Here is a 12391-nt window from a genome sequence, read left to right on the forward strand (position 1 = left end):
GCTCACGGTAAGATATTATCACAATATTGGGGATATGTGCGATAATCGATATATTCCACATGATACCAAATAAATTGTCAATTGTCAAATAAATTGGTCACAAAATAAAAAGCTAAAAGAAACCAAAAAATGCTTTTGGAGATATATTGATACAGCAACCCACGATAACAATACTGTACCACCAAATTTAGTATCACCATATATCAATGTATTTTTGTACACCCCTAGTTAGGATTATGTGAAGTTAATGTTCTAGTATTTCATAATCTCTCCCTCCTTCCTCATTGTCTTCATTCTCTCTTTTGACCTCTGATCTCTCACTTTCAGAAGAAACAAGCTTTGTAGGAAGTCATCCTGCCCCCTCCCCCTCCCCTCCTCCCTCTCTCATTTCCCCCTGCTCCCTCTCTCTACCTTTTTCCTCTTCTCCCTCTTTACTCTCCTCTACCCTCTTCTCCCTCTCTCCTCTCGTCCTTCCTCTCACTCTGTCTCTCAGAATAAGCAGGCTTTGTGGGGAGTCGTCCTGTCTCTCTCCACCTCTCCTCTGCCCTCTCTCTCTCAGAATAAGCAGGCTTTGTGGGGAGTCATCCTGTCTCTCTCTCCCTCTCTCCTCTCACCCTCTCCTCCCTCTCTCTTCTCCCCTCCTCTCTCTCAGAATAAGCATGCTTTGTGGGGAGTCATCCTGTCTCTTTCTCCCTGTCTCCTCTCACCCTCTCTCCTCCTCTCCTCTTCCCTCTCTCTCTCAGAATAAGCAGGCTTTGTGGGGAGTCGTCCTGTCTCTCTCAAACTCTATCTATAGTTTGTTCTGGTGCAGTTAAAATTGGCCCGTCTAACGTTACCTCCCTAAATATTAGACTTTTCCACAAATATAAACCACTCCACACGCCCTAAAAGGCAACGGCCAAGGAGTCCACTACAGGCTTGGTTTAGTCCTGGTTTATTCCTGTTTTAGTCCTAGTTCAGTCCTTGTTCAGTCCCGGTTTAGTCCTGGTGTAGTTCTGGTATAGTCATGGGGTAGTTCTGGTTTAGTCTTGATTTACTCCTGGTTTAGTCTAGGACCAGGACCACAGTAGTGCCTGTAGGGAGCGCTGCTGTGAGACTGCAGTATTTTTATCACTCAGCTGTCTGAGAGGACTCCGTCCCCTGGAGGAGGGTCTGATGCGGAAGAGTCAGCCTCATTTTACATCTCACTGATCAAAATAAGATTCATACAATTATTGAACATTTAAGCAGTTCAAAATAAAAAGATGTGTTGATTTAGACACCTCCCTGATCAAAAAGCACAGTACAACAAAACCAATATATCACATTTAGTAAACCATTCCATCTAAAACTGTGAATTTCCACAGTTTTAAAATGGCTGTTGTGATTTTCAAGTCCGGGGCAGCCAACATGTGTAATTATCGACCGATCTCAACTGCATCGGTCATTTCGAAGGCACTGAAGAAGTTGGTGACCTATTTAGAGTAAAATAATAGACTTAACCTTAAATTATTTGGACTTGACCAAAGCATTCTACTGAAGTTCATTCGACAGTGAGGGTGTAGGCCACTTTACTGAAACTACAGAAGCTTGAATCAAAGTGTGTTGAAGTATTTCTAGATTTCAGAAAAGCTTTTGTTACTGTACAGTTCTGGTGAGGAAACGAAAACAACTAAACTTGTACTATGGATGGGACGATGTACGATAATATTGCTAATCGCGATCAAAGAGGTCTGCAATTAATCGTTGGCGGCATTTTTTTAAGACTTGTGATCATCGCACACGTTTATAATTGCCTTTACGGCACCAGACTGCCTCATGTTTCTGGTGTCAATACAATCTTTAGATGTTAGTTCTGGTGTTGTCCCATAAGGGCATAACAATGAAACTTGTTAGATTCTGTGCTTAAGGCTCATGGCTAGTGGGCAGACAGTGGATCTCAGGTGAAGTCTGGTGTGTGGAATTATTATGGCTTTGAAAAAAAAGAGGCAACAAGCTACCAATCTGCAGACACAAGCAACTTACATGCACATTATGAGACAACTATTATGCATTGTTTGCCAAATATCACCGGGAAATATCCATCGTAACATACCATGTGAAATATATGTGTGTATATATATATATGTACAAAATGTATTTTCCTTTAAAATTTAGCTGGCAGTTTTAAAAGCTGTATACCTTGGTTTAATAATTATTATGATAATATCGTCAATATCGATTATTTTGGTCAAAATAATCATGAGTCTAAATTTTAATCCCTAACTTTTACATAAACCTTAATAATCTTATCTTGAATAACAGTGTATTAAAAAAAAATGGTGTAAAATCAGGGATCAAAAAATGTAATCTGAGGGTGCCACAAAGGTCCATTTTGGGCCCACAGCTTTTCTGCTTATGTGGTGTGAATATTTTAGACAGAAGTTACAGAAATCTGCAGAAGAAACACGAGCTGCCAAATGTAGACAACCCAATAATTTCTGTAGCAGTAGACGCCCCTAAGCAAGCTTCAAAGCTGTTACACAGACAGTTAGCTTATCAAAGGCTTCATAACAACTGTTTAACTTTGAATTAGACTAAAACTGTCGCAAAGTGTTTCTCTCTAAAGAAAACTACAACAAATGGACTTAAAGTCATTATTCTTCAACATGAAATAGACGAGTTGAATGAACTCCAGTGTCTGGGGGTTATTTTAGACTCTAAGCTCAAATTTGACGCCATAAAGACAGAACTTTTTTCGTATGATTCGACCATGTATACACGCTATGATTTTATCTCACTAGTGCCATCATCTGGTTCCAGGCCACAAAATCAGTCCTGAAACCTTTAGTGTCACTGCATAAATAGACACTTAAGGTATCAGACCTAAAACCAGTGAAGTTTCATCACTGCAAAATTATTCAAAAATATAACATGAATTTTGGTAATTTTATTCACTTCTGCTTGGTGAAAGTCATTTTAAGTGTTTTAACGGTCCTGCTCCTACTGTAATGTGTGAAGTGGGATGAGGCCTCTTCTTTTAATGTGTGTTGTCCAACTGCTGTGGTCGATATTTGCTGATATTGATATTTAGCTTTTAAAATCCATATTAAGGGTAACAAATTTGTCTTAAGTTGAAGAAAAGATCACACTAATTAACTTGTCACTCTTGTACAAATAATAATAAAATGTATTTATCTGGAAAATTAAATAATTTGTTACATGTTTGTGTAACATACAATTATTTAACACTGTTCTATTTCCATATTTACTCAGTCTGTTCAAAAAGGTCAATCAGAGAATGGGGCACGGTCAAAAATTGCATCATCAAATATCGGTATCGAATAGCGCTATCAGCTAATACCAATACTGGAACCGATATATTGCTCACCCCTAGTGTGTGTTCTTATCTATGCCTTTTACTGTTTACTTTTTTAATAACTTAGTTTAAAAGCTTAACCAGGGATAGGGGCTGAAATGAGCCTGTGGCCAGAAGCCTTAAGTACATTGACATCAGTTACCTCTGTGGTGCCATGTTTAACTGTTCTGTCCCTGTCAAATAAACACATAAATACATTTCAGTCCCGTTTTACTCACATGCCCCCGCTGGTCCGGTGCCCACGGCGTTGATGGCGGCTGGCACAGAGGAGGAGGGAAACAGGTGCCCGTTCTCAGAGCTCCACTGCATCCCCTGCTGCTGCCAGCCGTTCAGCCGGTCCTCGGAGCCATAACGGGGATAAGGCTGGCTCTTCTGCCCCCCTCCAGAGCTTTGGGTCTGGGGATAGGGCTGGCTCTTCTGCCCCCCTCCGGAGCCTTGTGTCTGGGGGTATGGCTGGCTCTTTGGTCCCCCTCCGGAGCTCTGGGTATGGGGGTAGGGCTGACTCTTCTGCCCCCCTCCAGAGCTCTGGTTGTGGGGTGACCTCTCCAGACTGTCTCCCCGTCCCGCGTGCTCCTCAAGGTGAGTGAGCCAGAGGGCGAGGGCAGAGCGATCTTCGATGGAGGTGGCTGGGTGGATGAGGGCGTACGACAGGAGCTGGCGTGATTCCTCCACGTGGCGCCCCGACTCGATAGTCTGTGCCAGGATCCAGGGGAGCAGCCGCATGTACTCGCCCTTCGCTTGCGAGTTTCCCGGTTTGAGCAGCGGCAGGTGAGACAGGACCAATGAGATGGCTCGTTCCTTTGACTCGCTGTGCCATTGGCTGATCACCACTACGGGTAAAACACACAGAGGAGGGTTAGACCAAGTACTACCAAAGAAAAGATTTGGCTTTCCGAGTGCCACAGAACTAGACCAGGTTTATAATGGGACTGTTCCAGGTCTAATCTAGGGCTAAACCAGGTCTAAAAGTGGACTACATCATTTCCACTGTAGTTCTAAACAAGAAAAAAATGGACACAATTAACAGGCAAACTCACAAACTGAAAAGGTGTGCAAGTACCACCTGAAGGAGCTGTACCACAGTTTGAGAAACACTGGGTTAGAAATAAGAGATATAGGAGGAATCAAAGACTGCCATTTTTGAAGTTCCAAGTCTTATTGTGCATAAAAACTGCTAACTCTGTAGTTTAGATCTGTACAAACATGTTCTGAAATGTGATTCTTGTATTAGTTTGTCACTTCAGATTTCAGTCTTTGTGTCATTTCTTCTGAGCATGGTTTAAAATGTTAGCTTTGAACAGAATTCTGTTATTAAAACATAAATCACAAATCGATCAGGAGTCTAACCCACAACCTCCTTACTGAGAGGAGGAGACAGGATAACCACTCTGCCACTACACTCTGCTTTTAGGCGGAGGAATGCACATACCACAGAGTAAGAATGCAGCCCAGTCAGACTTAACCCTTTGCACACAGGGGAATCTAGGTCAGAACTAAACCAGGACTAAACCAGAACTAAACCAGAACCAAACCAGGATTAAGACATAGTTAAACCAGAGCTAAACCAGGACTAAACAAGGACAGAACCAGGGCAAAACCAAGACTATGTTATGACTTAACTAGAACAAGACCTTTGTAGGGTTTTGGTTCAGTCCTGGTTCAGTCCCGGTTCAGTCCTGGTTGAGTTCACAATTACATTAGTTGGGGTGTTTCTAAATGAGGCAAGTCCTGGAATAGTCTGACGTCTGGGTCTGGACCAGGGTCTAAAGTCGATGATGTCATGGTCCAAGTATGAGGCCACGCCCCCACACAGACAGGAAGTGACACGGGCCGACAGGAAGCAGCAGGACGGTCCCCAAAACAGGAGAAGAGAGGGAACAGACACACAAACTACTACTGCTGCTACTACTACTATTACTACTACTATTACTACCACTACTAATGCTACTACTACTGCTTCTACTGCCACTACTACTACTACTACTACTACTACTACTATTGCCACTACTGTTACTCATGTTACTCCTACTACTGCAGCTATCACTACTACTAATGCTACTGCTGCTACAAATACTGCTACTACTACTATTGCTACATCAAATACTACTACTGCTACTACTAACTGCTACTTCCACTTCAAATACTACTAATATTGATATTACTTCTTAAGACTGCTGCCATGTCAAGAAACAATTTGAAACCAAATATTTGAGGTGTAAAAAGCCCTAACAGAAGTGTAGCACTCTGGTGTCTCTGGAAAAACTGCGTCTGCATTTGATGACATCACCCACTGCAGCGTCACCACGGCAACTGCACATTACGCCATCACCACGACAACCGGCAACAGCACATTACATCATCACAGCCCTGGACAGAGACCAGGACCGGAAGAGAGACTCCTGATCCCTTACTGGTCCTGGCATAGTCCTGGTTTAGACCTGGTTTAGTCCTGGGATAATCTAAAACAGGTCTGTCCTGGCATAGTCCTGGCATAGTCCTGGTTCAGTCCTCATGAGAGCTCAGGGTGGTATGTGTGATCAGTGATTAGACACACATTAACCCAAAGGTTCAAACCCTGGTGGCAGCCAGTATAATAGTCCTGTTATAGTATTGGTATAATCCTGGTTTAGTACTGGTTCAGTCCTGTTTTAGACCTATTTTAAACCTGTTATAGACCTGTTTAATTCCTGGTTTAGACCTGATTAAGACCTGTGTTAGTCCTGGTTTAGACCTGATATAATCCTTGTTTAGTCCAGTTATAGTCCTGTTATAGTCCTTCAGAGCTTGTTCAGTCCTGTTTTAGTCCTTGGTATAGTCATGTTATAGTCCTGGTTCTGTCCTAGTTTAATCCCGTTATAGTCCTCTTATAGTGCTGTTTTAGGCCTGTTTTTTTTTACAACTGTTATAGCCCTGGTAAAGTCCCTCAGGTGTGCAGAGGCGTGGTTGTACCTGGGTCGTTGGCGTCTGTCTCTGCGGCGATGAGCTCGCTGCACTCGGACAGAGAATGTTCCAGACAGAGCTGCAGGAAGCGCGCTTGTGTCCGGCTCACCCTCTTCAGCAGCGACAACAGCGCCACCGTCTGTTCACACTCATTCCACCCTTTAAACCACCCGGCCAGCACGGATACCTGGTCGCGGAACATCATGGTCCAGAGTGGAATGCCGGGAACACCAAGGAATGCCGGAGAACAAGGGAGAACGCCAGAGAACACCTCAAGATGGCTGACAAACAGGCTCAAAATGTCTGACAAAAAACAATAAACAGAATCTCCCAATGTCCAGACAACCAACTCCCAAAAATCTACTGTAGAAACTTGAGAATTCCAAGAAACTCCAAAAAGACTCCACAAAAGTCAAAATAAATCTGTTATAAAATCTAGATGTTACAAAAATAGATGTGTATAAAGAATTTCCCAATAAAGTTAAAGTAGATTCCAGACAGCATTCACAAAACACTGCTCTTCAGAAAAACAGATGCACAACTCCACAAGAGTCAAACACAAACGACGTCACGCCCAAAAATCTAAAATAAAAAATAATCCAGCGTTTTCCAAGTTTAAAGGAAAATTACACTTTTCGAAATGAACCCTGTAAAAAGATGTGGCTTTGAAAATGGAACAAAATTAAGTTGTTTAACAATATAAAGTAAATATAACAGAAAAACATAAAAAATTAGCAAAAAATTACAAAAAAGTTAAAGTGCAGAAAAATCTTACAAAAATATGACAAAAATGTGTTGAAAATGTTTAGGCAGAGTTTCGGTTGCTATGCTGTCGTTAGGCGGTTGTTAAGCAGTTGCTAGGCAGTTGCTAGGTGGAGGTTACTAAGGATGGTTCTGGTTTGACGAAGCAGAGGATTGTGGGATTGCATGGCGCTCCTGGATTGAATGTTCCTCCTGAAAAACAAAATGAAATGTTAAAAAAAAGACATTTAAAGAGAGTTCAGAGCAGTCGATTCCCCAACACCACAAAAACATGCACAAGACTCCTCCAACTAGGTACTCCTGACCCAGATCACAACCAGATCTGAGGAGGGTCCAGCTAGGTCCTAGTTTAGTCCCAGATCTGGTTAAATCCTTGTTGTTCAGTCTTAATTTTGCCAGTTTCTGACCCAGTCCTGATTTAATCCTGGTTTGATTCAGTGCTCCCAGTCATGGTTTAGTCCTTGTTTAATCTTGGTTCAGTCCTGCTTAAATTGTGGTCTAATCCTGGTTTAGTCCTGGTTCAGTCCTAATCTAATTCTGGTTTAGTCTTAGTTTTGTCCTGGTTTTGTCCTGGTTTAATTCCAGAGGTTCAGTCCTGGTCCAGGTCCAGTCGTGGTTCAGTCCCGGTTCAATCGCGGTTCAGTCCTGGTTTCAACTTGATTTAGTCCTGGTTTAATCTTGATCCAGTCCTGGTTCAGTCCTGGTTTAGTCCTGGTTTAGTCCTGGTTCTGTCCTGGTTCAGTCCTGTACTGTGTATTTGTGGGGCTGTTACTGTGGCATTCATTGCTGAGACCAAAATAAAGTGCCACAGGTCTAAAAATACTACGGACTACTGAAGTAAAAATACTACAGACTCTACTGAGGCCGCAGTACTCCCAATACCACTACTACATAGAAGTACTACAGCTACTACTACTACTTCTACCTGGCTACTAAAACTAACTACTACTGCTACTACTAATATTACTACTATTACAGGATTATTACAACACCTAAAGACCTTTACTACCTTAATTAAAAACAGGCTAAACTAAACCTAAACTCATCTCCTACAGCTAAAGTCTTGGTTTAGACCTGGTTTAGTCCTGGTTTAGTCTAAACTTTAGACTTTAGGTTTAGGCTAAACCAGACTAAGTGGACCCTCCCTGTCTGTCCTTCCCGGAATGTGAAACTTTAGCTCCCGAAAAAGCGAGCCTGGGAGCGGCGTGGAGGCGGAGGAGCGCCCGGGGTCTGGAGGTTTGGAGCGGGGTCTTCGGCTCCCAGGGCCGCACGGACCTCACTCACACACGGACACTTTCGCGCTGCTGCTCCGGGAAAAAACGAGCTAAACTTTTCGAATCCTCACGTAACTCTCGGGGGCGTCAGCGGTCACGGCTCGTGTGTAAAAACTCACTTTTGGAAGTTGAGTTTTCCGGTTTAAATTCGGGGCGAAACTAAAAGTGTGAAACGCGACGGAGCGGGACTCACCCCCAGCGGCGGAGCGGCGGGCTCTCTGCGGGAAACAGGCTCATGTCCTCGGGCAGCGGGGCCCCGTCACTCCCGGCCTGTGCTCCTCCTGGTGCTCCATCTCTGACCGACTTTCCCTCGGAGTCTCCCCGGACAGACCCCTCCCGCGGCGAGACAGGGCGTCCTCGGCAAGGACGCAGAGATCCGGACTGTTCCTTCATAATAAAACAACTTCAACCAACACCGATTTCTCACGTTTGTCTGCGGATAAAGTGAACACGTCAAAAATATTTGGGTTATTTAAGGGCATGTTATTGGGCCAACATTAATATCAATATAGAAATGCTAAAATAAAACCAACACAAAAGAGGGTTTGAAGTTTGTTTACTGAGCGTCTGTGCTATGTTACTGTGACTGGAGTGTCACGGTAAAGAAATGTCTTGCCCGTGGACACAATGGCAATGTGCGCTCAGGTGGAAATTGAAGCGTCAAACACCAGTTAACAAACAAAACACAGATTAACTCGTGTAAGTGGGGTAAATGGGTGATTTGTGGTTGGTGCTTAAATTACTTCTATGATCAGACTTGGTCTTTTTACCTAGAGACACTGAAGGATGGGCCAAATGCAGGTTTAACCCAGAGACACTGAAGGATGGGTCAAATGCAGGTTTAACCCAGAGACACTGAAGGATGGGTCAAATGCAGGTTTAACCCAGAGACACTGAAGGGTGGGTCAAATGTAGGTTTAACCCAAAGACTGAAGGCTGGTCGGTGTAATGGTCTCTCGTTGAGTGCAGTGATCCAGTGCAGTTTAACCCGGATGCCCTCCCTTCCTGGCTGTTTTAGAGGACTCTTGTGCATGCCCTTATTTGTATTTGTATTTGTATTTATTCAGTGTGTTTATGTTGCACTTTTTCACCGTATCAAGTTCCTAGTTTGTGAACTGTGTTCACAGACTATGGCAATAAAAGTCTTCTGATTCTGATTCTGATTCTGAAACCTCAGATAACCCCTCGGAGCGTGGCCCTTTATTTTGAAAGGGCTTCGCGCGCAGTGTTCCCTGCGTGTGCGTGTGCGGCCTGTCCTGTGCACGCGCTAATCATTCCCATCAGCATTACGTCATCACGAAATACTCCCAAAATACTCCAGAGGAACGGACCGGGAGCCGAGCGGGCAGGAGGGAGCGGAGAGACCGGGGGAAGGGGGACCAGTTCGGGCAGGAGAGGACAGAAGGGACCCGGAGCTGGAGGGAGCGAGACATCGGGAGAAAGAGGAGACTGCAAGAAGAGATTCCAGACTGGGCAGAGGAAGAGAGGGGACCGGTTTATAGTGGACCAGACCGGGCAGAAGAGAGAGAGGAGACCGGGAGAGAGGGACCAGAGCCGGGTAGGAAAGAGGAGAGGGGACCGGGAGAGAGAGAGAGAGAGAGAGAGAGAGAGAGAGGGGAGGGGGAGCCTGGGACAGGGACACTTTTAGACCCCCACCACCCCCACACCCCCTCCCCCCACGTGTCTCAGAGGACAGACACAGCTCCCTCCTTATATTAAAACGGTTTCAAATGTAAGCCTATGTTATAGCCAAAGCTATTCTGTCTCTCCATGTTCCTGGTCCTGAACAGCACTAAAACATGACAAAAACAGGACAAAAACAGGACTAAACTATTGGTAGACCAGGTCTGAGGACTTCACCCTGTCTTCATTCAGTGCCACCTGCTGGGGATTGTAGGAAAGATCTACCAAAATATTGCTTTGCATACTCATATTTAATTTTCCCTGTACTACATAAACAAATACCCTTTAATTACCATTTTACTTGCTGTTGGTTAAGAAGATTGCTTTGAAAATGTCTGTTTAATGAAGTTGGATTTGATGCAGCTGCTCATGGACAGAGGAAGCTGATTGAAAGTGAATACAGGTTTTTAGTCATGAGTAATTTAATTATTTTAATAAATATAATATGGATTTTTTATTTCATGATCACTATGTATTTGCTCTCTGGGCTGATCTCTGAGTTTGGTTTAATAATCTTTCAGTGTGACTCAAACACTGACATTACATTATGAATAGTTACAGTTTTAACCCAGATGTCCTTCCATCCACCTGCCCTGGAACCCATTGATGACAGCACAGACAGTCCATTCAAACCAAATGTATTTTATTTGTCACACATTTACAGAAACAAACAATAGTAACAGAATCCCTAGATCTAGATTAGAATGTGATGAAGTTTCAGATGGAGAGTGGGGTTTATATAACTCTATGGGAGATTCACTGTTTTCGAGATAAATCTCCAAACTTCAGATCCACAAATGTTGAACCATCTCATTATTCATTTAGGGTTGGTTCAACAAACGTGTCATAATAAGTCACGTCTTTGGGGTTGAATAATGGAACCACTTTTTGAAGCTGTTATGAAAAAATAATTTTACTTTTGTTTATTTATTCTGACAGGGAAAATGTTGAACTCTGCCAGTTTTTGTTTCATGTGGATAGGCCCAGTAATTACAGATATTAACCAAAAACCAGGTCAACACATTTGTAATCTGACAGTTACGCCACAGAGCTCAGACCTGTCTCCAGCTGAGGTTAAACTATAGAGATTCTACAATGTGCTGATGTCATGTGAACGCAGATTATTAATAAAATATGAGTCAGGTCTGGAACAAATCTTCTCTTTAGGATCGGCTCATGATTAAATTAAACAAAAGACTGTGAGCTGCATTCAGAGGTGAGTAGTACTTTTTTTAAACTTACATTTACTTTTTTAAAGAAATTGTAGTTTTCAGAGTACTTTTCTAGCAGCATACTTTTACTCCTATACTTGAATAATATTTTTTTATTAAAGTAACAGTACTCTTGCACAAGTAATATGTTATACAGTGTAACAGTACTCTTACTTGAGTAAAAGTTTTGAGTAAGTCTAAAGTGACTTGGGCTTTATGTTGACAATATGAAATGATTGGAACATTTGTGTTTCTTGCAGCTCCTTCAGATGTGATTTAGTTTGGCTCATGTTTGTGTCTGTTTGAAAATACCACATTTTGTGTATTATTTCAGGTTTTGTCCTTCAAATTACATTCACATTAAATCATAAATCAGTTGTTACGCCCTGACAGTTACTATTACTTCTTAAATACTTTTTTACTCTTATTTGAGTAATTTCTTGGACCACTACTTTATCCTCCTACTTGAGCAATATTATTCTGAAGTAACCTTACTCTTACTTGAGCACATGTTTTGGCTACTCTACCACCTCTAGCTGCAGTTTGAAGAGCGGTGAAAGAACCAGAAAACCCATAGATAGGGAGAACTGCGCCTGCACAGAACTGACACTGTGTCGACAAAAAGTTGAGAGCTCAAAACCAACAGCCAGGAGAAAATAAAGGTTTAAATGTTGAATAGCTGTAACAGGATCTAACACAGTAGACTTGCACTGCTTCACACTGTACTTCACATGTTCTATTTGTCATGTCATGTCTTTTATTTTATTATTATTAACTCAATGTTACTAGTTTGGACCAAAACACATTCCAAGTTTGTTTAGGTTTAAAGCCCCTCTATGTAACTTTTTGCCAAAAAAATAGACTAAAATAAAATCATGTTTTTCATTTCATTTGTGTTTATTGATACTTTCCACTGATATTATGCTGGGGGTGTTCTGCATGTATTTCTATGGCAGAATATTGAGCAGTTCCCAAGCAGAGGCAATGCATACATTAGCAAACACTGCCCAAAAAGACAGTATGTATTTAAACAGGAACCTGTGATCAATATGAGCATTAATGGTCCTGTTTAGGTTCCTTATGCTCTTATTGTGTTAAAACCAAGCTCAGATTAAGGTGTAATTTGAGTAACAGGACTTCAGACAAAGCAGTTCCTCCAGTTAGACATCAGCTACAAAGTATCA

The 12391-nt window shown here is 42.5% G+C and overlaps 1 protein-coding gene across 1 annotated transcript in view; it reads right to left on the reverse strand.

The window, feature by feature from the left end:
* Positions 1-8644, reverse strand: part of samd4a (sterile alpha motif domain containing 4A) — a 20877-nt gene extending 12233 nt beyond the window's left edge. The window contains exons 1-3 of the mRNA XM_033982873.2: positions 8507-8644; positions 6287-7231; positions 3556-4167 (exon numbers count right to left, since the gene is read on the reverse strand). Of these exons, the coding sequence (XP_033838764.1) occupies positions 3556-4167; positions 6287-6482 (808 nt within the window). The 5' untranslated portion in view covers positions 6483-7231; positions 8507-8644. The remainder of the gene's footprint in view (positions 1-3555; positions 4168-6286; positions 7232-8506) is intronic.
* Positions 8645-12391: the final 3747 nt, after the last annotated feature.

This window comes from Periophthalmus magnuspinnatus, chromosome 3, assembly GCF_009829125.3.
Source record: "Periophthalmus magnuspinnatus isolate fPerMag1 chromosome 3, fPerMag1.2.pri, whole genome shotgun sequence".
Classification (NCBI taxonomy): Eukaryota; Metazoa; Chordata; class Actinopteri; order Gobiiformes; family Gobiidae; genus Periophthalmus; species Periophthalmus magnuspinnatus.